At 42.1% G+C, this 26,849-nt stretch overlaps 1 protein-coding gene across 2 annotated transcripts in view; it reads left to right on the top strand.

The window, feature by feature from the left end:
* The window catches only part of kcnh2b (potassium voltage-gated channel, subfamily H (eag-related), member 2b), a 206,469-nt gene extending 181,175 nt beyond the window's left edge, over window positions 1–25,294 (top strand). Inside the window, exons 7-23 of one of the 2 annotated variants that reach the window (XM_027274372.1) lie at window positions 4,321–4,500; window positions 5,439–5,542; window positions 5,844–5,982; window positions 8,178–8,332; window positions 8,696–8,790; window positions 8,948–9,088; window positions 12,088–12,287; window positions 12,431–12,493; window positions 16,209–16,461; window positions 17,177–17,370; window positions 17,581–17,683; window positions 17,940–18,091; window positions 18,197–18,341; window positions 18,440–18,629; window positions 20,309–20,414; window positions 20,635–20,736; window positions 20,837–25,294. In XM_027274372.1, coding sequence (XP_027130173.1) covers window positions 4,321–4,500; window positions 5,439–5,542; window positions 5,844–5,982; window positions 8,178–8,332; window positions 8,696–8,790; window positions 8,948–9,088; window positions 12,088–12,287; window positions 12,431–12,493; window positions 16,209–16,461; window positions 17,177–17,370; window positions 17,581–17,683; window positions 17,940–18,091; window positions 18,197–18,341; window positions 18,440–18,629; window positions 20,309–20,414; window positions 20,635–20,736; window positions 20,837–21,259 — 2,745 coding nt within the window. In that variant the 3' untranslated portion in view covers window positions 21,260–25,294. The remainder of the gene's footprint in view (window positions 1–4,320; window positions 4,501–5,438; window positions 5,543–5,843; window positions 5,983–8,177; window positions 8,333–8,695; window positions 8,791–8,947; window positions 9,089–12,087; window positions 12,288–12,430; window positions 12,494–16,208; window positions 16,462–17,176; window positions 17,371–17,580; window positions 17,684–17,939; window positions 18,092–18,196; window positions 18,342–18,439; window positions 18,630–20,308; window positions 20,415–20,634; window positions 20,737–20,836) is intronic. The other variant, XM_027274373.1, reaches the window with a different exon arrangement.
* The last annotated feature ends 1,555 nt before the right edge of the window (window positions 25,295–26,849 follow it).

Raw genomic sequence — 26,849 nt, 5'->3', positions numbered from 1 at the left:
GTCCTTTTATGTGAAAACAGATGAACAGATTGGAGAAAAACACAGCTGCTAACCCCGATCAGAGCCTCACATACTATGTTTGGTGTGGACTACTGATGCATGAAGACCCTGAGCATCTCTGTTGAGCTTTATCAAACTTTATGTATGATTATGATTAATTATATCTCACATTCATGTTTTATGAATTGCAAAAGATTTGCTCAAGAATTCACTTTGTTTAAAGAGAACATGCAAGTGTGGGGATTCCTAACCCTAATGATCTTTTTAGTTTGGGTAAAACACTAACATGAAACACTAAGATGAAAGTTCAATGATTTGGAGAACCTGAACTGTAAGTCTTTCATTATAAGTCTCTTGGGATTTTAGCACAGCTTCATAGAAAGCAACGTTCATCTGTGGGTCTGCCCACCAGACTGAAATATCCCAACAGCCATTAGATAGATAGCATTGATGGTTCACAGAGGACAGATGCTTCTGACTTTGATCATCCCCTTCATTAGCGTTAAATTTGTTGTTTTTAGTGACATATCTCAAGAATGATTAAATGCATTGCCATAATATTGAATTTATGGTGACGTTTCATCTGTCTATCTTTAGGTGAACATTTCAGTGACCAGTAACCTGCAAAACTGACACTTTAGTCAGCTGTACTTTTGTTCTAATTAGCAGCTGTAATCACCTCTATGCCTCAGTGCGGCCACACGGAGCTGCTAGCATAGCTGCACACTCTTCATAGTGTTGTATGAAGGGAGGCAGTAGTTGGGTTTACAAAGACTGCTGCAGCACAACAGTCATGTATGTGGAGAGTTCTTGTACTGAATGTCATGAGCTGTGCTGGATAGTTGACAACATTCATAAACCAAGTAAGCATTACTGTATTCTCCATAGAAGAGATGGAGGCAGATCAGTGCAAGAGAGCCATGATTATTTAAGTCTGATAGTTATACATTAGATAATTCATACAGTTTCCAAGCAAAAGTTAAAGTATTCTATCTCTGTGAACAAAATACTAGCACAAGTGTGATTTCACACAAGCAGGGACTTACATACATAAATGCTTGAAACGAAGCCTTTGAAGGAGCCAGAATGTGAAGAGCTGGCTTAGATATCAAACAGCTGGTGCAATTACAGCATGGATAGACACTGAACTATTTCTTGCTCATTCATAATAAATCAAGCAAATGTGATCTTGCCAAATTTTGGTATCTATAAGAAATACAGAGGTCCTCATACACCAGATGTTTTAGAGGTGGATTAAACATAAGGGCTGTACATAAATAAAGCCTGTCATTGGGCATCAGTATGTGAAGAAGAGATTGATAGTGGAATAGAGAATGGGTGATGATGAAAGTGGGAGGGCGAATAAAAGCACAAGGGAGAAAGAGCGACTCAAAGAGCGTCAAGTGAGGGAAAGATTCTAAAGGGATGAAAAAAAATCGACCATTCAAGCGAGAGAAGAAAGAAAGGTGAGATGGGAGGAAGGATGAATGGTGATAGGTAACAGGCAGAATGAAAAGTGCCTGGGCTGCTGGCCGTGTGGAAGAAGAGAAAGAGGTAGGAAGGTGGAGCGAAGATTTCTGGAAGAAGAAAATGTAGAATTAGAAAATGAGAGATTCATCAGGGTCAAGGGGAGAGCAGGATGAAACAGGAGCAAGAGAAAGTGGAGTAAAGAGTAATGAAAGCTAAATGGAGTGAACCAAAAAAAAAACGCAAAGGTGAGAGGAGGTGAAGGAAACGTGCCAAGCAGGAATACATGGCTGCATGTGAATCACAAAACAAGCCTTCCTTTTATTGCTTCACTTCATCTTTTAGAGCTTCTGTTTGACTTATTTCATTGTGCGAGTATGATTTTCATTTTTTACTTGATTGTTACACACTGCACACACTCTGTCCCCTCTGTGGAGATTGTGTTGGAACTCTGTCAGCTTGCTGTACCTGTCGCTGCCTCCCAGGTCAAACAGGTCAACTCTACCTGCATACAAATGTGTCTGTTGGTGCGCTGCTCCGGTAATGAATTTTGCTCTGAGCTGACAGGTATTGTTTGGAAAAAGCCAATGTGACCACACAGAACAGATGCATTTTGAAATATATCAACATCTGACAATACAAATCAAGATGCATTTTGAAATATATCAACATCTGACAATACAAATCATGTAAAATGGACTGTGGCTCAGCATTTGGATTTAAAATTTGTGTGTTGATCTGCAGCACGATGGAGGTATTTACATCCACACATCCAAGAGTATAAGAGAGAGTTTTAGGACACTCCTGGAAAATGATCCACATTTTTTTGTGTACAAACAGAGTAAAATAAATGTTTAGTTGGATTAAATTTAGATGACTGACTTGAAAATTGTCAGTCATCTAAATTTAATCCAACTAAACATTTATTTGACTGCTGAAGACCAGACCAAAAGCAAGAAGCCACAAAACAAGCAAGGCTTGAAGTTGGTTGTAATGCCTAAAAAGGCTGCCAGAGAATCACCAGCATTAACAAAGTGCCTGCCGTAGGTCACAAACTTCAGACAGTTATTGACTGCAGAGGATTTGCAGCCAAATTATTTTAAAATGGACTCTTTGGTTTATTCCAGTTCCTGTGCCTGGGTTGTCACTGGTCTGGAAAGTACTTGAAATGATGCTGTGATTAGAAAATAAAAAAGTGCTCTTGAAGGGGTTTGGATTTACCAAGCAATTAAAAAGTTCTTAAGAATGTGTGGATTTAGGAGTTCAGTCAAAATTCACCTATGATACCATTTTTATACGTCTGGAGTGCTGGTCTTGACTTAGTCTCAAATTTTAATTCAAGAACACTGAATTACCTGTGAATGATCAGATTGGTCTGTTATCATCAAACCTGATTGGATGTAAAACTTCCTGCTTCAAAAACAACCAATAACTTAACTCATTTCTAACTGAACATTGTTGATATAGTTAGTGGCTGTGACTCAGCCTTGGTCTTGGCCATGACTTGATATCAGGTTATTGGGGTCTTAACTACAACACTGAATTATGCTGGGTTCTTATTGTTTGTTTGCCTGGCCTTAAATACAAGGTAACCCATTCAAGTCTTTGTATTGTGTAAACATTCAGTGTGTGAATCATTGGCTGTTCGTTATGAAATAATTCATCCTCAAAAAGTGTTGAAGTCCTTGAAATATGTCATTATTAATGAGTGGCATCTCTCTTTATTTATTTTATGCATAAAAGGTCTAATTAACTTTTTCATTTTTAAAGCCAATGTGTCTTTTTTACTTCCTGACTGTATTGTAATGGAATGATTAAACTCCAGGCCACAGTATGTGTATGCTGTTGCATTGAATTGCATTATATTGTAAGCTGTCATATTTTGATAAAAGCAACAACATGCCGTCTCTATTGTAATACATTCCTTCATTCAGTTATTCCTCTGTTTGTTTTACATAATGTTTGAAACACAGTGAACGTCGATCAAAACTCTCGTCTGGATGTGTCACTTCCTTCTCTGATGATCGGTGTGTGTTTGTCAGCACAGAGGCCGATGCTTCTGCAGGTCACACTGTGTGATTCTATTAAGCAGAGACACAAGGCAGGCTGTGCTAATGCCTCTTTATACTGATTCATTTTTGCTCTCATCCAGGCCCAGTGCAGTGCAGACAGTGGAATACATTACTGTGAGAAAAGCTACTTAGAACTGCTCCGTAATACCCGAGATTTCATTCCCGGTGTGTGTTTGTGTGTGAGGCAGCAGACACAGGGACGGATCTGTGTGTGTGTGTGTGTGTGTGTTTGGAATATGGTTATATGTGGTTCCTTGTCACTTTTGAGTCAAAGCCCTCGCGTCAGGGACACAGGTACAGAGAAATAGAGGATGTGTGTATGTGCCTACATCTATGCACTATTGAACATTTGCATGCATGTCTAGAACGACTCTGTGTGTGTGTGTGTGTGTGTGTGGGGGGGGAATGCCACCAGGGCGGGGACATGCCACCAGGGCGGGTAACCTTAAGAGGGTCAGTGCTTTCAGAACAGTTCTCATCATCGTCATCTTCAGTGGACACTCTGGCTCTACGGCTGTAATTGCAGAATGCTGTGGATGTAGTCAGTGTGTAAGCACAGCACCACATGTCATAGAAGCTGATGTATATTTCATGGAGCTGCTATATGCACTCATGCTGTGTGCACATGTGAAAGTGTGCATATTGCATGTTTGTCAACTCATCTTCCATCACACTACCGCCTGTCTCTCCTCCTCTTTTCTGCACATTTTCTCTACACCTTCTATCAATCCGTCCTCCTGCCTCATCACTTGCCTTCCTCTGCCCCCCTCTCTCTACCTAGGTGCTGTCTCTGGGTGCAGATGTGCTGCCAGAGTACAAGCTCCAGGCTCCTCGCATCCACAAGTGGACGGTGTTGCACTACAGCCCCTTCAAGGCGGTGTGGGACTGGCTCATCCTGCTGCTGGTCATCTACACCGCCATCCTGACACCCTACTCAGCGGCATTCCTCCTTAACGACCAGGTGGGGGTCTCATCTAGGAATAGAATCATTCATCAGCCGGCTGTCAGCTCGAGTCAATTTTATTTACATTGCCCGATCACAAATCACAAAAGTGCTTCAAAGAGGCTTTGCATCTATAAAATATACAATCCTTTGACATGATTCAAGGGTGTGAGGATCATGTGATGTATATGCAAATGTACAATACTGACAGTTTTATAGAGACTAGTTAGACTACACTGAACGTTTAATGGGTACAAATTGATATTAAATATACAGTACACTTATTCACACCCCCTGCTCCTGCACATGAATCATCTTCATAAAAATGACATACACATGAACAATTTAAAATCAGTTTTCCTGCACATCTACTTTATCCTGACAAAGTTTCCAACGAGTGTCGGCAAACTCAACTTTTTCTAGATAAACCTTGGTCACACTCTGGACGGCTCACCATCATTTAGCATATTTATAACATTTCAAAGACTTCTTTATCTGTGGATTAACAGATTATCTTCAGTGTATTTGTGATAATTCATAAGAAAACACTGACCAAGATGTTTTTTGTGCTGAAACCTAAACAAAACTGAACCACAGTGGTTTAATGTCAGAAAACTGTTGAATCTCAACAATAAGCTGTTAAAATGTTACAAGTACTATGGGAGGATGTAGGAATTCTAGTGAGTTTAAGCATCAACATTTTCTGTGAGGACGTCCTTTGTGTGACACATCACTTTGTGTGTTGAAGCATCAAGACTCAGATCCTCCTGAAAGCTCTGTTTTTGTGTCACCTCCTCATGCTCTGTCTACATATGTCTGCAAATTGTCTCGACATCCTTAATGCTGATCCATTTGTAGGAGGTAATCACACAGAAGTGTTCTATTTTTAGAGCATTAGATTATAATATTCCTTTCTTTCCTGCTCTCTTCTATATTCTCTTCTTCTCTCCTCTCAGGAAGAAGTAGCCATGCAGAATTGCGGTTACTCGTGCTCTCCTCTCAATGTGGTGGACCTCATAGTGGATATCATGTTCATCATTGACATCCTCATCAACTTCAGGTGTGACTTTAGACACATGAATACACAGTGCGAGCATAGTAACAATAGTGGCAGTGTTATTTGTTCTTGTAGAAACAGCTGCAGCAGTAGTGGTGGTTGAATTATTCGTAATACATTTAAAAAAGCTGCAAATTGAATCCCCACATCCTCTTCTCTGTCCTCATTAGAGTTGTTTGTAAAAGAAGAAAGTTTTCTAGTAGCTTTAGTAAAAAATAGTTAAACAGCAAACAAAGTGGTTTAGTGTTAGAATAACATCTATTCATGTCCGTAATTTGAATCTAATCTGCACTCTTCCTCTCAGGACAACATATGTGAACTCTAATGATGAGGTGGTGAGCCACCCGGTGCGTATCGCCGTCCACTACTTCAAAGGCTGGTTCCTCATCGACATGGTGGCTGCTATTCCCTTTGACCTGCTCATCTACCGCAATGGAGAGGAGGTATGTCATGATTTGGCTGTTGATACACCACAGAGAAGGTGTGAGGGAAATGTTGCTACACTGACATCATGTCTGCCATCTCTGCCAGTGAGAGAAACAGAAAGACACGAAGAGGGACGAGGAGGAGGTACACAGGGAGGTGGGAGATGGAAAAGAAGGTCTAGTTTTTGTTTCATAATTTAATTGTCTCCATGGGGAAGTTGATGTGCATTCAGCTGTGCTGGAGCGTCAAAATAAAACCTTGCATTATAAGATGCATTGTAGTCAAAAAAAGTAGCCAATTAATTAAATATTAATCAAATACCGTCGTGATAATTAAGTACTGAAGTGGTTTGTTAAATGTACTACAAGGAGTTTTAAAGGGCTATCAAATAATCACATCTCATTTAATATTGATGCCTCTATGACCAAAACACAACAACATGCCTGCCACCAGTCAGATTTGGTCAGATTCCCCTCAGAAATGAGATTGTAGAAACGTTGCTGCTTTTGACCACAGGGGGCGCCATAATCTACACAAAATAAAAAAGTCTTGTAGCTTTAAGTGAAATAATAATATAACTCAGTTTGGAGATGTACCGTGTATGATTAGTGGCTTTGCTTCACTCATTCAGTAACCATATACACCATATACATATAAAATATCTTAATCGTAATCGGTGTCGTCAGTGACAGCTGTAGAATGGCACAAGGGTCGTTTTCTTATCTCTAAGATATGACACATTGCATTGTGGGATTGTTAGCAGATAGTACATGTCATGTGTAATTGCTCTGTGGAGGGATTAGAGGGATTCTGGACACAGTCTGTTACTGTAGAACAAATGATTTTTTTGGAAAGAGAAGCACAAATAAATATTCATTATTTAAAACGTTCTTCTCCAAACATCTTACACTGTATGCTTTTGAAAATTCAAATGACTAAAAGGCTCTCAAGGTTACACCAGCAATTAATTCAACAGTGTCTCTGTTCTTGTAGTACCAAATGACTTTCTTTCTGGTAACTTTGACCAAAGGATAAATCAATAGATTAAAAAAAAAAATCAGAAAATGACTGGTGTGTGCAGTGATTTGTTGTTGTGCTTCCATAAAGTTGGGGGACAGATTAATCAAAGCAGCAGAGGCTGAGATATCCTGGCATTTAATGTCTAGCATGACTCATGTTCCACAAATTCTGGATCCTACTTTTCTGACACTTTGATAGCATCTTTCCGGCCTCCTGAATGCACACATTTCCAGATGAACAGAACTCCTGCTGACTAAACAGAACCTCACGTGTAGAATCGTTGAAGTGTCCCTTTAATCGATAATGAAGATAATCCCTGGCTGCATCCTTAATGAAGCATAACAGAGACTAACATGCAGCGACACACGCAACAGCTGAGAGGATTCAATGATTTGCTGAACGATTGAAGACTGAAGAGATGGAGGTGTTGGTTGGAGACGCGAAGGAAGTGGGAAGTGGGTGTCTGGAGGAAGAGGTGGGAGGGGAAGTGCTGGAGCGCTCTGCCAATACTTCCCATATAATAGATAAGAATGAAAAGCACAGAGCAGCTCAGCCCAGGGGCATTCAACTGACAGAGTATGCTGTGCTTGAAACGCATCTATAAGTAATGTGAAACGGGTAAGTCATAAAAAAATTGTTATTTATGTGATTAAGCCACCCAACGAGCCAATAATGATGAATGTGGAATCTCCCCAACATTCAAATACTGCCTGGGGAATGTTTCGCCAAGGTTCGATACACTGTAGCTGTCTGGGAGGGTCCACAGAGCCAAGAAAGAATTTCCTCCTCAGCGGACCGTTATTATTTACTGTGAGGACCCGCGCAGCACACACACATTGAGAAGTACTAGGCTCTGTGCCAGCTCAGTAATCGGCCTGTTATTTATTTGTTGTATGGACATGAAGGGGGCCACCTGAATACAAGTAGAAAGGAGAGGGAGTAGACAGCCCACAGTAATGAAAAGGAGTCAGGATTTACCACCTCCACAGCAGTGAATCACATCGGGACAAGGCCACGGCTGCACCACCTGTGTGTGTGTGTGTGTGTGTGTGTGTGTGTGTGTGTGTGTTTGACAGAATGACAGCAAGTGGGATTGCTGTGATGAGATATCAGAGCCGAGGGACTTTGTTTTCTGTCACGCTTTACAAAACCTTATCTCTACTTTTCTCTGTCTCCCCCACCTCCCCATCAGACCACCACTCTGATTGGTCTACTGAAAACCGCTCGTCTCCTGCGATTGGTGCGCGTAGCCAGGAAGCTGGACCGCTACTCGGAGTACGGCGCGGCTGTCCTCTTCCTCCTCATGTGCACCTTCGCCCTCATCGCTCACTGGCTAGCCTGCATCTGGTACAAAGAGTGTCTGATGAATGATTTAAAGAGGGGTAACACAGGAATAATCTGTCTGTACACATCATAGTGGGATTATGTGGGCGCTAGTGTTTTATATAGAGGTGTGCTGTGTGCTGAGCATAACAGCATCTTACAAGTTTCTTTAATTCTACCCACAGTCACATTGTAGAAGTTGTTACAGCAGAAATTGAGTATTTGAACAAAGTAAAATAGATGATGATTGACAGCACCATTAAAAAATCAGTCAAATCAATGTAGTGTACTTATCTTTGTACTTAGTGTACCAGCACCATCCTAGTTATTGCTAACATTAGTCATTTTAAGCAGTTCAATCATAGTCTAACTGTTATTTTTTCCCAGGTATGCCATTGGTAGCGTAGAGAGGAGTGGTTCAATTGGCTGGCTCCACACGCTCGGGGACCAGTTGGGAAAACACTACAATGACTCTGTCCAAGGTACTGAGAGTAAAAATACTGTAGTACTAATATTTGTTGAAAGATATTATCGTGGTACTGTCTGTATTGGTAAATCAGATATGTGTTTTTTTGATTTGTTCTGATTGTGAAAAGATCATCAGTGTCACTCTGTTTTTACAATATTTGTCCACACTAGGTTCGGGACCCTCAATCAAAGACAAGTACGTCACAGCTCTATACTTCACCTTCAGCAGTCTGACCTCTGTGGGATTTGGAAATGTGTCCCCGAACACCAACTCTGAGAAGATCTTCTCCATCTGCGTCATGCTCATAGGATGTAAGTACTGATTTTATGGTAGAAGCAACTGTTCCTTGGCTTCAGACCTGTGTGGGAGAAAGTGCCCTGTCACAGTGTGTGAAATACATCTTGGCACACTGACAAACACTGATACGTGCTGAAATAAACCAGTGGAGACGTTCCGTGTAACAGTGTCCAGCACCTCTATGCCCGAAGCTTCTCACTCACATCTATTCTATTGATCTGTTTTTGTCTGAGCGTGCACATGTGTCAGACATTCAGAAAGTTTGATGTTTACTGTAAAGTAATGGTTTGTAATGTAGGAGAAGGCTAGTTTTAGCCTGTCCATTGATTTGTGGGAACATTACTTGTTCCAGCTCTTCTGAACTTTTCTGCAGACACCAGGCAACACAACAGGAATCACTTTACACCAGTGTCAGGCAGAGAGCTGGGAAGTTTTAATTAATGAAGATATTATTTTTTCCTTTTTTACATACTGTTCCTCTTATAGTTACAGTTGCTGAACAGAGCCATAGATCATACGTTTCATTCTCAGAACATATCGCTTAATAATTTATTAACACAATCCATCAGCAGGATTGCAATATCCCCTCTCATGCTTATCATCTCTCTTCAGAGTAATTACCTCTGCAGGCTGCCGGAGGCCTGGACCTCATTGATCAAGCAAAACATAGGATGAGAAAACAAATATGACATTTAAAAATAGTTCTGAGTCTAAAAATTAAACTAGATACTAGTCACGACTTGTTTATGGCGTGCAGGTGCTCATTATTTTCTGCTGTGCTGTGAAATCAAATTGAAAAAAAAGTCATATGTATTTATTGTAGGTACAATTAAACAGGGTTAAAATCTTGACCCAGAGGCCGGTTGTTGTTTTTATTTTTAGTTTTGGCTCTGTTCCTCCTCTAGGCAGTTTGACATTTGCTTGGCCAGAAAATGAACAGGCTTGTCAAATAACCATTATTAAAATAGAATATGGAAGTGTGCTATGAAATAACAATGAGCATTATAAGACTTATTCCAACAGAGTCAGTGTGTTGTGTCTCTTGTAACATGCATATACACAAACACATGAAGCAGTTTGAGTGGGTGATGTAGACAGTGATGGGAGCTGACAGAGGTTGAGAGGTTAGCAGAATCCAAAATGACAACAGGACAAAACCGGCAGACTCGTGAGGATGAAACACTCTGTCCTCTACAGACTAAACTCTTGGAGATCAGTCCAACTGCTGCTCTGTCTACTCACAGGACTCACCTCATGCAAAACACTGGAGGTATGCTTCTAAAGTTACTTGGAGAAGTTATGTGAGAACTTTTTTTTTCTCATGGTTAGATTTTCCTCTCTGAGTCAAACAGTGTGTGCCAGTGTGGGTTAAGTATAAGTATGCTCCAAGGGACACACAGTATCATAATAAGAAGGTTCTGGGTTCAAACCTGCCAGCCGGCTGGAGTCGTTCCGTGGTTGGGATACTGCACCGTGTGGGGTTTGCATGTTCTCTCCATGTCTGAGAGGGTTCTCTCCAGTTTCCCCGGCTTCCTCCCACAGTCCAAAGACAGGCAGGTTAATAAGTGAACTGGCCTGTCCAGGGTGAAGTCCACCTCCTGCCCAGTGTCAGCTGGGATCGGCTCTTGCCCTGCAACAGGATAAGATGTTATGGAAAATATTGTCGGTATCTTGTTGTGTAGTAGTATTTGCCTGTAGTTCTGTAGAACTGTAGTTCAGATCATAATTCATCTTGAATTGGCTGTTGAACACATTATATATACTGCTATAATATCAACATCTTAAACTCATTAAAGTTTAAGTTGGCAAATACTCACTGGTGCATACACTGATGTCATTTTGGGGTGCTGTCATTATTCTTCCTGACTGGCCTTCAGCACCCTCTTAACACTATTTTAATGTAGATGATGGGAGAGAAAATCTGTGTACAAATGCATTCAGAATATTATCTGAAGTTAATATTCAGCAGTCTGAGTCGGAGGAAGTTCTTTTAGGAGGGACCTCAAGCGACATGCTGAACTTAAACTTCAGCTGACTCTCAGTACTGCCGTAAGAACAGGACGAACAATTAAAGTGACCTTTCAGTATACACGTGGACATGTGAGTGTGGTTTTAGGATAGACTGGAAACAATGATCCTTTAATACACTGCACTGTGTTATGTTGCTAACATGACTTCAGTGGGAGAGATGTGGTGACAAAGTTCACATTTCTTGTTCAGTGTAAAAATGTTTTCTAAAGTTCAACAGGAGATCAAATAGAACTTCAACAGTCTGAGTGGTTCAAATTAAGTGTGTATATTTCAAAGTTTTAGAGTTTTAAACTCACATACTATGTCTATGTAGCATATATATGTCCTGTGACGCAAAATTGTATTGTATTTAATTGTATAAACCTTTGATTTTGAAGTTATTGTACTGTAGTTCTATAACAAATTGTAAACTTGTAGTTCAGATGAAATAATATAATGCAGGAGGTACAAAAGAAAAGTCTGTTTGAGCTGATGTGTAAAAGGCAATACAGAAATAACAGATTATCATAGTTTATCCCACAACTTCAAATCAGCTGCTGTCTTTTGGACTTTTATATCTGTATACATACTTCAACATAGTTCTAATGTATTAATATATCTTCATTATTCTACATTATTACAACATCAGCTTGAAGTTTCCTCTCTCTCTTTTCTCCATAATCTGTACATGCTTTTCTCTACAGTATTTTTCTCAAATATGCCACCTGAGGATTTAGTTTAATTTATTTAGAGAAGGGACAGTGAAAATTAATAAATACATATTGTGAAACAGATTCAAGAATTCACAAAGAGAAGAGACTTCCCAAAGGAAGTCAAAGATAATTATATTTATTTGTTCAGATGCAGAAGACAGAGAAACAGAGATGTGTCAGTCCCTATGCTCTCTGTTAATGTACAGTATATATTATTCTCATTTCCTCCCTCCTCACACTTCCAAATCCTCCCTCACCTTTTTCTGACCCTGTACCTCTGCCACCTCCAGCCCTGATGTACGCCAGCATTTTTGGGAATGTGTCAGCCATCATCCAGCGGCTGTACTCGGGGACGGCCCGCTACCACACCCAGATGCTGAGAGTCAGGGAGTTCATCCGCTTCCACCAGATCCCCAACCCGCTCAGGCAGAGGCTGGAGGAGTACTTCCAGCACGCCTGGTCATACACTAACGGCATCGACATGAACGCCGTGAGTACTCATCCTCATGCACCCAAATCCTGTGTGTGTACACCCAGTCTGTTCATGTTAATGAGTGAGTGTTGCGCATGAATACCCACATGTACACACAGAAGGCTAGAGGAGTATTTTGAGCCTGCGTTGTACGTTAATAGGATGATTGGAAGCCTTTGTCTCAGCATGCATGGTCCGACACCTTCAGAGAAAATAGGAATGATGTGAGTATTATAAATAATATGCACACACACACACACACATACACACACACACATGCTCAAACATGTGCAAATAGACAGGTTCATGTCTTTGCAACATGCATGGACCTACTTCAGTCTGTTCACATGCATGAGGGCTAACACACTGTTTTCACATATTTAAGTTGAAACACACACACACACACACACACAGTGACTCACACCTGTCGAAGCACATAAACACACCATGCATGCTCACACACACACGCAGAACGAAGGAGCGCTTCCAGCACGCTCGATGTGTGCGGTCGACCTCGACCTGAACTCTGAATCACAGCGAGTGTTCTACTAACACACACGCGCACACACAGACACACACTCACACACACACTCTAGCTCACATCTTCTGTTTCTCTGTTATGAAGGCTTTGAGTCAAACATCACACACATGCATGCCAATGCCACTTAATCATGAACATAAACCACACTTGAGATCTGCTAATTCAAATCTGTCCTACAGTGCATGAGTCAGTGGATGTCATCTTTACAACCCTTCATATGTGTTATATGAACAGAATATATGGATCTATAAATAATAATGTCTGGTATTTTTCAGCTACAGCTCTGTAAACTGTTTCACTGTTACAATCTTGGCTCCGAAAGTCTAATTTACCAAAAATATCTGCCTCATAACTTCAGGAAGCCTCTCCAGCATCCATATTATTTTTAGACTTGCTTGTCGGGGCATAATCAGCGCCTCATTACTGCCTGTGAAGGCTTATAGAGGCATCGAGGATCTGCGTTTGGAAGGAAAAACCAAGTGCAAACACAATATTCCATCAGCGAAATGTTGTTTGATTTCAGCGCAATAAGTGAGTCATTGAAGTATAGAGGGAGCAAATTTGACAAGCATCCATGGGAACGTGTTTCCACGGCGGCGCCCCCCTCCTCTTCCCTCATCATGATCCCTCTCTAAAAGGCCCAGTGCAAGTGCAGCGTCGTGAGCAGACTGGATTAAAGAACGTTTACTGTAATGATTATTATGATTACGTGGAGCAGACCCTGTCTGTCTGCCTCCACTACTGATTTCATCAGCCGCGACCTCTTTCATTCATGAGGATGGAGAGAATAATGATGCAGCTCTGATGAGGAACTGAACTTGAGCGTTGTAGACAGAAATCTGTTGTGTTGTTTGGATGAGCAGGACACTGAATCTGCTCTCAGGTGGCACTGTTGGAGCTGACCTCCGACCTCTGAATATGTGCCACACCTGTGGAGATCAATAACATGTCAAATAAAAATGTTCTTTCCAGGATCGACTTCAGGTACAGCCACGGCTTGATGCGGTTGTCAGATGTGTGCAGCTCAGGGGAAGCAGAGACAAACATTACTTTATTATTAATCTTGTTTTTTCTATCTCATATATTTATTATTCACTATCTCATATTTATTTATTATATGGACACAGAGGTATACAGATGGAGTAATACAATAAGTAGATGCACATATTGTTTGTAGGATTTCATAAGTACAGTGTCAGTGTTAGTGTTTTTTGTCCTGGGTTCTTGCATCTGAGGCTTTCTTTGGTTCAGAAGGAGACTGCAGGCAAAACTGAGTCCACAGAGGGTTCACTGTGGTAAAGATGCAAAATACAATGCTATGAATCATAAAGTATCATAAAGTAAGTCTGGTATCTATCAGGCCAACATAAGTTTAGGTAAAGCAAGTGCATTAACCACACAGAGGTGACACATGATTTTTATTTGCACACATGTAAGATGGAAAAAAATCCAAGTAATGGGGAAAAAAAGATACAGGCTTATACAACAGACCACCCCACCCTTAAGGAGAAAGAACAGACAATAATAAACATTAATTAATTAAGTTAAAATAAATGTATAAATTAAAAAAGCATCAGGAAAGACAGAGTGAAAAGAAAAGAAAAACAAATCAACCATCCAATAAAAAACAGAGACACAAGAAAAAAATATGGTGATTTCTATCATGATTTCTTATTTGCTAGATTGATTTGAATGTATATAAATGATGTATATAATACATGGACATGTATATGTAAACCAAAACTTGCTCTACACCTACAGCAGTTAAAGGTAGGGTCAGACAGACTGGAGCCTGTTGTCTTGTGTGGCTGGTCTGTTTCCCTATTCCATCATTGACAACCTGAGATTGAGACTCAACAATTAATAATGCTTGTCCAACATGACTGACCCCACCTTTAACTACATATACATCATAATGCCTGACATCACCTGTGTGTGTGGTGGAGGCAATAAAGACAAAAAGACATAAAAGTCCATAAAAAGACTATTTTGCCACACTAAACAGAGACTGTGCACAGGAGAGAAGCTACAGCAAAGTCTCCAATAATATATCACGACAGCAAACATTTATATGAACAATAACAGCGTAGCCTTGAAAGTCAGCAGTTCAGTGTCTGCTAAATGTACCATTAAACTGGAGCCAGAGGAACACCTGATACTGCCGACCTGTAAAAACTGACTTCAGCATATTTTGGTGTTGTACCTGTTGGCACCGCAGTGCACTGGGAGTAATAGTAGGCAATTACTCAAATCCACATAGGGGAGTCGTGTTGTTCCATTCATTTGCATGTTTTTATGTATGCGACTGTCCTCAAACCAGACCTTGACATATTTAAAAAGGTTTGTGCGTGTGTGTGTGTGGGGGGGGGGGGTTAAGGAGAGATGGAAAAGGAATGTCTGATTGCCGGAGTAAAAAAAAAAGTGGAAGAGATGACGAGCAATGAGGCTCGCACAAAAAGACAGCTAGCGAGGAGCGAGATGGCAGGTGAACAATGTGAACAGGGAGAAGTGACATTGGCTGATAGAGAGATGAAGACAGAGCCCAGTGAAGGCTGAAATGAAAAAAGCAGCTTGAAACTGATGAAAAAGAGAGAAAACTTGGTGTGGGTGTTTTATGTACGATTCTGTTCTGTGCTGTCAGCCAGAGAGTTACAAGAGAAGCCCGTAGCTTGCTGCTTAAAAGAGCCGCGGCTTCGAGTGAACTCATTAAAACTGCACCAATTCTTCACATTAATTACACTCTACGGGCCTGCTGACTGTGTTCCTGAAGGCCCTCTGAAATACAGTTTGAACTCATTTTACTGTGAAGCTCTAAAAATGACTGCACAGGCTCTTTTTTAAAGAATACGAATCCAAATGTGCTGATGTTCCTCTTTGAAATCACAAAAGATTGAACTAAAGCCATCACCTCTCTGATAGTTTGAACTAATCTCCTGTGATAAATATATAGGCAGTTTGGTTTAGTTGAGTCATTTGTGGAACTCTGTAATAACAGTAAAAAGCTAATGTCCTCTGAGTGTTCACCAGTAGGGATGAAGACAACGAAGACAGTAAAGGCTGCACTTGTTATTATTCCTTTTAAAGCATCCATAATCTGTGACATTTATCTGACATTAGCTTTATGTTCTGACATCGTATCAGTCACTGGCTGCTAATAGCATGCATCAATACTGATGTAACCTTTCTAACTATCAATTCATCAGCTTTCTTTTTCCCACCTCCTCCTTTTTCTTTCTCCCAACTATTTTGCCGCTTGTATCTCTTACTTTTTCTCACATGTTGTCTTCTTTTGTTCTTTATTCCCTTCTTTCCTCTCCTTCTTTCCTCGCCTACTTCTCTGTCCCTCCTTATCTCCTCCCTCCCTCTGCTTCCTTGCTCCCTCGCTCCCTCTCCCCCAGGTGCTGAAAGGTTTCCCAGAGTGTCTCCAGGCAGATATCTGCCTCCACCTGAACCGCACACTGCTCCAGAACTGTAAGGCTTTTAAAGGCTCCACCAAGGGCTGCCTCAGGGCGCTGGCCATGAAGTTCAAGACCACCCACGCACCTCCTGGTGACACGCTGGTCCATGCTGGGGACGTCCTCACTGCCCTCTACTTCATATCCAGGGGATCCATAGAGATACTGAGAGGAGATGTGGTGGTAGCCATCTTGGGTACAAAATCTTACTAACTACTGTAGAGTTCCCTCATTAACTTTTAGTTTATTAGAAATTGAATCTGCAGCAAGAACATGGCAACATCTTTATATTTCTCTTTCAGGAGATTATTTAGATTACTTCAGTTTAGACAAACATTTAAATTTGCATTTCAGCTCGTAGGTCCGGCCCTTTGCAGACCAGCTCAGGGCTGATCCTTCAGCATGCACAGGATAGTGTTAATAAAATGTATCCATTGGTGCATAGCCTCCTGTATTAATCTAGACTTTGAAAAGTAGGAGCCCAGTTCCAGTTTCTTTTTGGTCAGATATGTATTATCTGGTAACACCATCTGCTGGTGAACACAGAGTGTTACTCCTGACAGAGTCAGGATTACACAACATAAAACATGTTCAGGGTGTAACTCGCCTCTCGCTCAGTGTGAGCACAGTTTGGGTCTTGCTCCATAAACAGAAAAACAGTTTACAGAATGGATGAATTCTGTTATATAAAGATCAGTTTTACATGTGTTGACCTAAAAGCTACTGAGCTTAATATTTTTAAGTTGGGGAAGATATCTGTTAGTCTGAGAAGAATCTACTGAAACAGTTTTGGGAAAATATCTTAAACGTGTTGATTTGCTACAATTTGAGACACAATACGATGTAGCTTTGATAATGTCTTTCTAATGCGTCTCACCCATAAAGGTTTTCTTCATTTTATCCTTTCTCAGGTAAGAATGACATCTTCGGCGAGCCTATCAACCTGTATGCCCGACCAGGTAAATCCAACGCTGACGTGAGGGCTCTGACCTACTGCGACCTCCATAAGATCTTTAGAGAAGATGTTCTGGAGGTGCTGGACATGTATCCGGAATTTGCAGACAACTTCTGGAACAACCTGGAAATCACCTTCAACCTCCGAGACGTGAGTTTACAACTGTAAATATAACGTGAATTCAAATTCAGGCACACACCCTGAATACTTCAAAATATTAAGACCACAATAATCTGCACTGCGCGAATGTTTCCAGGTTGTTGTTTCCATTTTCTTGAACTTTTGGAAAGACTTACTGTTTGTTGCAGCATCACTGCAGTGTTTCTTTTAATAGAGACTTAATGCTGGTGCTTATTTCAGACCAACATGATCCCAGGCTCTCCAAGCAGTGATGACTCCAACTGTGGGGGATTCAACAAATTACGCAGACGCAAGTTATCATTCCGAAGACGCACAGAAAAAGGTAACCCTGTAGAACATCTCACCACGCCCTTTGGTTTTATTGTCATAAAAAAAAAAAATTGGATGATTTGACCGTCTGAATGGTTACAGAAATACAACTTCAGTAAATTCAATTTGATAATGACGTTTGTCCATGCCAGAGTTTTTCTGGCAATCGTCCCACTGTAGACATCTTTTGAAAAGTGGTCCTGATCCAGCCAGTCTGACTAATCTGTCTGTCTGTTTTTTTTTTAATTTTCTGGCAAACCTCCGTCCAGATGATGCAGATGCCGGAGAAATTAAAAAGTCCCATAAGTCTGTGAGACGAAGACACAGGGAAGCAGCCAACAACCAAAAACAGGAGGAGGCACCTAAGCGACAGTGGGAGGCACATCGGAGCTCGGTGTCTTCACACTCCAGCGGTGACGAGGTACAACTTCACTTTTAATCAGCACTCACTCTGAAACACTTTGTCAGTGTCCACCATGGCACGATAAAAAGTGGTGTTAATGTCTTGGATCTACACCTCTTACAGGGGGAGGAGTCAGTTGTGAACAGACTAGCCCCTCCACCGACAATGATGGAGAACCCGCATGCTCAGGCTATGCACATGAAGTATAACGAGAACACCGAGGGTGATGGAGACCCCAAGACTGGGAACACCTGCAACGCCCTGTCAGGTAACACAGAACTGAACAGCATACAGTGACGCCTGCACAGTGTTTTCACACACTCACTCTCTTCTTCTCCACCTGTCCTCCTCCTCCTCCTCCCGCAGGTGCATTCTCAGGCGTGTCCAACATCTTTAGCTTCTGGGGGGAGAGTCGAGGGGGCGGTCAGTACCGAGAGGTTCCCAGCTGCAGCCTGGCATCCCCCCCACCCCTCAACACGCCGCTGCACAGCCTGAGCCGACAGCAACGCAACCAGTTGGACACACGCCTGGACCTGCTGCAGAAACAGCTCAACAGGTGTGATGGATTGAAAGCCTGGGTGTGTGTGTGTGTGTGTGTGTGTGTGTTGCTGCTCTTTTTGTGTTCTGTTTTGTATGGAGCAGCTGTTGAAGAAAGACTAAAATTAAAGTCCCCGCTTAAACGCTGCAGTCTTTTGACACTTGGCGTCATCTGACAGTTGGAGACTGTTTCTTTTAGCCGGCTGCGTCTGAAGGAAGCCTCTTCTCTCCACCACAGTGGAAAAAATGAGATTTTCCATCCCTGCAGCTTAGTGTTGGATGAGTCTTCTTTGTCAGGTCCTGTTGAGATCACAGGCTGTGTGTCTTTGTGCTGGCTCCCAGCTCTGAGGCCGGCTGCGCCTCCAGCTGAATGCTTTTAACGCATGATTGACCGGATGCCTCCGTTGGATAGGATGTGTCAGTGGGCTAAAGTTGAGGAACTTTGGATTAGGAGTAGTGTTGTGTAAAGAGAGCGCTCCTCTTCCAAGTGCTGAAAACATTTGCACATATGGCAAAGTCTCTGTTGGCTCTCAGAAAGTTGAACCAAACAAAGAAATCATCAGGATGAGGCCTAATTAGCTATATTGGAGCCTCAGATAGGACCCAGCAGGTTTGAGTAATGAGTAATCTTACACCTCCTGTGTGTGTGTGTGTGTGTAACACACACTCATCTATTTCCACCAAGATAATGATTTACTAATAAAAAAATAAAACTTTGTTGACTCCTGTGGGGAAAATCGATGTTACGGCTCCAAAAGCAACAGAATAAAGATGAGAAGAGGAATGCAGCATCAGCAACACTGAGTTTAGAAAAAGTATAATTAGAATGGAAAGTTTGTGTGAGAAGTGGAGGCTAACAACATTCTGCACATGCAGATATTATTATTATTCTGTTAGTTTTGGACATTAAACCTCATAGTTATGATGGCACATTCCACACAAACCGTGGAGACTTCTGTTCTTCCCACAGCTGCTCACTCACAGCACCGAGCGATCATATCTGTTCAAATCTTAGCCACTGACTCTGTGAGTCCTTTAAGATAATCATAATAAGATACAATAGACTATATTATTATAATTCACTTGTTACAGCAGCTCAAAATACACAAGTTGGATAAGAAAAATACTCAGCCCTTCCTGTCGCAACCCGGTTCTGACACCAGCCTGTGGTCCACAGACGTTTCCTTCACTGTGTTGTCCCCCCTCTCTTTCCCTGTTTTCCTGTCTGTCTTCAGCTGTCCAGAGTACCAGCAGCTAGTCCAAAGTGACTCCATTCAGCCACATCTCTGTGATGCTACACTCTGTGATCCTCTCGCGGTAGCCTGGTTTGCACTGTTAGCTCTTACACTCACTGGAGGATAGAAAAGCATGCATCTCCTTTGTGGAGTACTAGTCGTAGATCATGTTATGAAATGTATGACTCTTAATGAACATTCCAGGTCAGCCCAGACTGATCTGAACTTATCAGTCATCTCCTGTACAACACAAATGAGTGCTGACATGTAGAAGAATCCCTTTACCGCTGTAACTATGAACACAATTAGACCATGGAGGATAAACAAAAGCATACATTTCCTTTAGATGTGAAGTACTAAATGTCCTAGATTACGCTAGCAGAATGAATTCAGTGACATGTATTAAAAGATTAAACGTATAGAATATAATCTCGTGATTAACAGACAGTCATCTGCTGCACAGGTTGGAGAGTCGCATGTCAACGGACATCGGAGCGATCATGCAGCTGCTGCAGAGACAGATGGCCCTGGTTCCTCCTGCCTACAGCGCTGTCTCATCACCACCTCAGGTAACAACACACACACATGCACACACAGGGGGGGTGTAAGAGAAGCTTGTTGTCACAGGGGTTGTGACAGCAAGCTTCTGTCTTTGAGCAAGACTAAGTCACCTTAACAGCAGGAGGCTGGATGAAAGACAGCTTTCTGTTATTGTCAGAGACAGGCCCAGGCTGTGAACAGACACAAGGCCACACTTCCTGCAGACAAATAAGGTGCTGTCTCTTGCAGGCCTCATCCTACCCTGGTCCCGGCCCAGGACCAGGTCCAGGAGAGAGACTGGTCCAGCCTGTTACACCTCTGGAGACCGACACTCTGGCGTCTCTATCACAGGTGAAGCACGTGTGGTATTAAAATGTGCAATCTGTGAATAATAATGCATAAAGAGGAGAAGTAGCCCATTTCATCTGAACTCTCTGTTTCTGTCCTGCAGATCTTGGATTCCCAGGACTTTGAGGAGTTCCCAGCTAAGCCTCTTGACTCCCTGCAGCCACAGGACTCTCCACTGATCAACACCAACCAGGGCCCGCTGGTCCCCTCTGGACTGGACAGCTTGGGGCAGCAACTGGAGCTAGAGCTGGGACTGGGGACCGCGGCTGGGGTCATTTCGGGGCCAGCGGCAGGTTCAGGTTTAGCGTTAGATTTAGGCAGCGGGGCAGCATTGGGGTCAACCTTAGGTGCAGGGTTAGACTTTGGTTCAGGGGCGTGTATGGGGGCTGGGGCTGGGCCAGCAGCTGGAACAGAGGTATCTTCCCTGGATCCTGAAACCCAAAGGAGGCTGTCCCTCCAAGAACCACAGACACCTCTGGACTCACGGACACCACAGAGACACAGCTCTGACCCAGGGGGGAGCTAAGGACGAGGTGAAGGGGGAGGAGAGTGGGATGGAAGAGGAGATACAGAGTGATGTTTAATCCTGCTGTAATCCGACTGACACCCAGCTACTGTATCTTCACTGTTGACCTCTCCACACAGGACACTGCTCAGAGAGAGTGAAGCCAGGTGGAGGGTCCAGAAAAGGTGGAGGCCTCCTCTCTCTCTCTCTGTCTCTCTCTTCCACAAGCCCTCCCCCTCCTCCCCTCTCCTCATGAATCATGTGGAGCTTTCTGAACTCCACAACAGTACAACCTTTAACCAAAACCACAAACAGAGCAGAGAGGAGCTCTGCCTCTTAATGAACACAGTCCAGATCAACCCAGACTGGTCTGAACCACTCAGTCATCCACTAATGATGACACATCGTCACACACATCAATGACTGCTAACCTGTAGAAGAATCCCTTTACTGCTGTATCCAGTGTTGGATGACTGACGAGAACAAGAAAAGACAACAACCGAGAGAATAATGACGAAACAAGTAGCCATTTAAGTCTTGCACTGAAAATCTATTGATATATTGATTATTATTCTATTCTCTATGTCCGTGGCGCTTCCGATAAACTCAAACCGGTTGGTAAATTGTAGTGTTAGCTGGCCTAACAGGAAACCTTCTGTCCCGTTCTGTTATTGGTTCCTTCCCCCTGACGTCCTGCCCCGACACGGCGGAGCCGACGCTCCCCCCTTCCCAAGAGCACACTGGATTGGCTGGTTTGCACCTCAGGGGTGGGAACTGGAGGGTTAAAAGCCATGAATTTACTCGACGAACATATCAGCTGCCCTATCATAAACATTGTACAGATTTGCTAGTGAGTGAAGAACATATGGCATTAGACAGGCAGAGTCGCAAACAGGTAAACTGGCAAACTTACAGGATTACCACGGGAACAGTGCACCAAAAGAACTAACTATACATCTGTAAAGAGGCAGGAAAGCCCAGCTGACTAATCGTGACCTTACACAGAGACAAGACGTTGTGTTTGATGGAGGTGGCAGTGACACACTGGCCTGCTCTGGTTTCTAAAAGTCAAGCACATGCATCAAAGAAAAGAAAAGAGTGATTCTAGTTCATCATAGTTGAATTTGCTACCTCAGATTTCATCGGTCCTTACTTTATTTTATTTTATTTTTTCACCTGAGCAAGAACCCGGAACGCTTTCACCTTGTACATACATACAGTCTGTCATGTGATAACGTAAATATACAAGTTTGCCAGTTTACAATGACCAGCCGAATGCGCCATTATTCTATGTACGGTACAATATGCAAACACTGGCAGGAAGAGACGAGTGAGTGCGCTCTAATCTTATTACGTGTGTGATGCGTTCAGGTCCAAAGCTTTTTATGCGTGTTTGTCCTTGTGTTGTTTTGTTGTTCGGTCTGCAGAGCATGGCGTGTATGTTTGCTTCCACACACACACACACACACACACACACACACACACACACACACACACACACACACACACACACACACACACACACACACACACACTGTCGAGGGTCACTGGATTCTGATGTTGAGGACGAATTTGTTTTCTTTGCCCCACACTGATTTGAACGGCTTTGAAACAGGCAAATGACAGATTCAGTGTTTGTGTTTTGAAACGAGACAGCACAAATCAAATAAAAAAAAACATTTACATTGTAGGCTTTAGTATACTTAGGAGATCATCCAACAGTTTTTAATACTAAGAAATGCAGCATGTCCACACAGACTGACCAATCAGATCGTCATTAAATCCGAGTCTGTCCATCTGTCACACTGCACCGTTCATCAGAAGTTACCATGACTCAGGTTTCTTGTGATTTACTGGCTCTGTACCGCCTTGCTGTATGACATACTGTAGACCACCTTCTGCCACAGTATCTGACAGAACAGCAGTTTATGAGAGGGAGGGAGGGAGGGCATAGACGTGATCGTGAAACTGTGAACTGAAAACATCTTTCAGACCTCCATCTTTCATCTTCCTGCATCATGTGCATACACTTCATCAAAACAGTGCAACACCTCACCGTGTCCTGACGGGAGACTGACAGCTTCATGGTGAATGATTATGATATGATTTCCTTTGTTTATGAATGTTCTTTTGACTTCAGTCATGCTGCAGTGGTCAGTGAGCAGGATGACCAACATAATATTAATAATAATAATAATTGCATGTAAGTGCATGTACATCCCACACTGTATAGACTCCCCCCGTTGTCATTTTCCACAGGATTCCGGATGAGTTCATACAAAAATGTCTAAAGTGGTGAAGGAAATGAACATGTGCCAGTGTAAAGACCTCAGGGCAGACAGAGAGAGAAATAATAAGAGCAGGTTCAATGATACCCTTTATTATCAAACTGAAATCACTTTTCTAATATCTCCAAAACCTTTCAGTTTGTCACGCTTTAGTTTTGAGTTGTCAAGATAAAGGAAAATATCTTCAACATCTTCAAATTGTCTTCCCTGATCTCAAATTCTACGGACATCCTTCCCTGCCCCGCACACTGAGGAGGCAGAGCCCGGCGAAGTGCAATAGTCCTTTAAACAGTTCCGACTTGTAGCAGCGTAACCGCACTCGTTCATTTTTAGCACTTTATTTCTTAAACAGTGCAGATGTTTAATAAAGACTCAGGAACGCGTCATCTGTGTTAGAGGATTCATTTTCCTTTTGTCTCCAAACCAACCAATCAGAGGGAAGGAAGGTAAGACAGAAACACTGGAGGAAGGTGACGTTCACAGGGTGACATCCTGAACCTTAACTCTGGTGGAATCCCCCTTTAATGCGGAATTGTGAAGATTGTATTTTGCTGCTTGCTGGTCTAAGCTGTTGTATTTATTTATTGTTGTAGGATTATTATTGTTTGTCTATGGATTGTACTTATGATATATCACAGCTCATTCATCGGAGCGAGTGAAGGCTTTCTGTGTAAACGTGTAACTTCTACTGTTCATAATCCAACCATTTGTCAATATTTATTCAATATTTATGGGTGTACATGCTCTCTGAGCAGTACACATTTTTATTCTCATTAATAATTCTGAAGCGATCAATTCCAGAACGCACACAGAGCCACGTCGTGCAGGTGTCCTGTTCTACCTGTCCTCAGTCGTCTTCAGTGTGTCTTTGCTCTGTGCACTACTTGGACCGTGTGGCTGTACGTACAGCTGATGTCACGCTTTGCAGAGGTGCACTTTAGTATCCAACCAAAGCAAGTGATCGCTGTAACAAATGATCATTGGTGCCTTTTCAAACTCGGCTCTGTGAGTGAAAAAAACAAGAACGTTGGCCCTAAGTTGTGAATGCAGCTGAGATGTTAAAGTTCAACCAATGACATTTTTACAGTGACTTTAAGAGTTTTCGAGGGTGTGATCAGGACAGTTTGGAAAACCTGAACCCAGAGAATTATTGTGAAGGTGATTCCTTTCAGATAATATGTTGTTATTGGAGCTGGTCACACAGTTCGATGTAAGTGAACGCATCACGTTTAAAGCTGATAAGCTCACACTGACCAAATCTACTGACTTCTTCTTACTACTGAACCCTGAATCTGCTTGTTGTTGTTTGTTTCATTTGGTTTATTTTGCCGACACACCCATCACCACCACTTAGTTCTCACCAGCAGTCCCTGCCTGTGGTCACCACCATCACAAATCAGTCTCTGATCATAGATATCCAGTAAACACCCAGTAGATCTGGATTCCATCAAGCTTTACAGTGCAGTGCTGAGGTTCTGGTTTTTCGAAGCGGGCTCTCCTCTTCATTTCACACACACACACACACACACGCACACACACGCTGTAGCGAGAGTGTTGTTAGTGTTCAATAACAGTCACCTAGTGGCCTGAACTGTATCTTTACATTCAGAACTATGACCTCAAAGCTAGAATGTGGTTGTCGTTGACTTCTTATTTGACCTTGTATGTGACGGTAGATCTTAGAGGAATATTCGATGCTAGAGAATACATTTATGTAATGCATACTGCATATTATAACAGTAGAGGGCGCACTTTGAGAAAAAAAAAAGAAAACACACGGGACTGGGTGGGAGGGTGTGGGTGTTTAAGTGTTTTTCCCCTTTTGCATTTAATAATACACATACACACACACGCACACACAACATGCATAAAAAATTCCACACAGGCACACACACACCGACACACACCTTCCTTAATGGCTCTTCCATACTGAGCTTTTTTCAGCTCTGTTCAACTTTCTATGAGTTCTGACAGACTTGAGTCCTGTATTTGTAGATATTTTGAGCACTTGGGGAGGGGGGGTTTGGTACAGTTTACACAACACTGGATCTGCTCTGTCACTCCTTGCCTGTACATACCAACTTCTACTACTTGTAAAGGAATCAAACTCTTTGGCACTCGTATAGCCAGCACTATGCAGAAACTGAAAAATTTCTTTGGCATGCTTTGAAATGCAGAATACTATAGAGGAAAATATACTAAATAAATAAAGTCTGCTCTAATTTCTTATTGAAATAATCACCTCGTTGAAAAAGAAAAGAAAAGCTGTCCATGGTACAAATGGACACGATGATGAGGATGATTCATGTGATTGGGATGGTGAAGCTAAAGACTTTTAATATTGTGCACATTTTTACTTGCATGCTGCGCTGAAAATCATCCAGCAATGAGAGGGTTTGATGTGCAAAGCAGCCGATTTTTGCTGTATGCTTGCAAACTGTGTGTAGAGTGAAACACTGAATTCTTCCGGGGTACGGGAGAGTCATATTTATATATACATATATATATACATACTACTTCCAGGTCATGGAAGAGAGGGGTACTGAATAGCTGCAAATATAGTGATCCTAGATGATACAATATTATATTGTATATTTGTATCTTTGGTTGCAAACCACTGTAACAGAGTGATGCATGTGTGGCAGTCCTGAGCAGAATTATTAACCATTTCCCAAATATCAAGGAGCGCTTGATTTTCCTTAGCTGGGCTGTTTCTATTCTTGCTTGGAAAATAAAATCAAGCGCACCTAAAATAATAAAAATCCTGCTTTGGCCCAGCTGACACTGAATCACAGCTTTCTTGTCAGCACACGAGGTGTTCAACCTGTCAGCATATCTGAAACACACTGTGCTGAAAAGTACTGAGTTGTGTGATTTCACAAACAACTTGCAGGCGTTTTGAAAATAGTACATCTTTTTACTCTATGACAGTCGCTTGAGTATTGACTTACCCATGGATTTATAATAACGGGCTGGCCTGCGGAGTCCTTCGAGAAGCTCATCAAACATGATTCATATCAAATGTTGAAGAAGGTTGGAGGGGAAATGGTGAAGCTCCAGGTTCTGATTGTGTGATAGCATTATTAATGGTTGAACTTTATAAAATTTCAAAATATTTCTTTCAATAAACCTCTTTGAAAGCAAAAGCATGACGTCAGGACTGATTCTTATGACATGTTTGCATCCATTACCCTGTGTTCTCTCAGGTCAGTGAGGGTGTGGAGTGTATGAACTGTGGAAAATAAGTTTTCTTTATCTTCCTGTTTTTGTCCCGAGGAACCGAAGAAGCATCCTCGTCTCATCCGAAATGAGAAACATACATA

This window comes from Larimichthys crocea, chromosome XXIII (genome assembly GCF_000972845.2).
Source record: "Larimichthys crocea isolate SSNF chromosome XXIII, L_crocea_2.0, whole genome shotgun sequence".
Lineage (NCBI taxonomy): Eukaryota > Metazoa > Chordata > Actinopteri > Sciaenidae > Larimichthys > Larimichthys crocea.
This window is presented reverse-complemented; position numbering and strand designations above follow the sequence as displayed.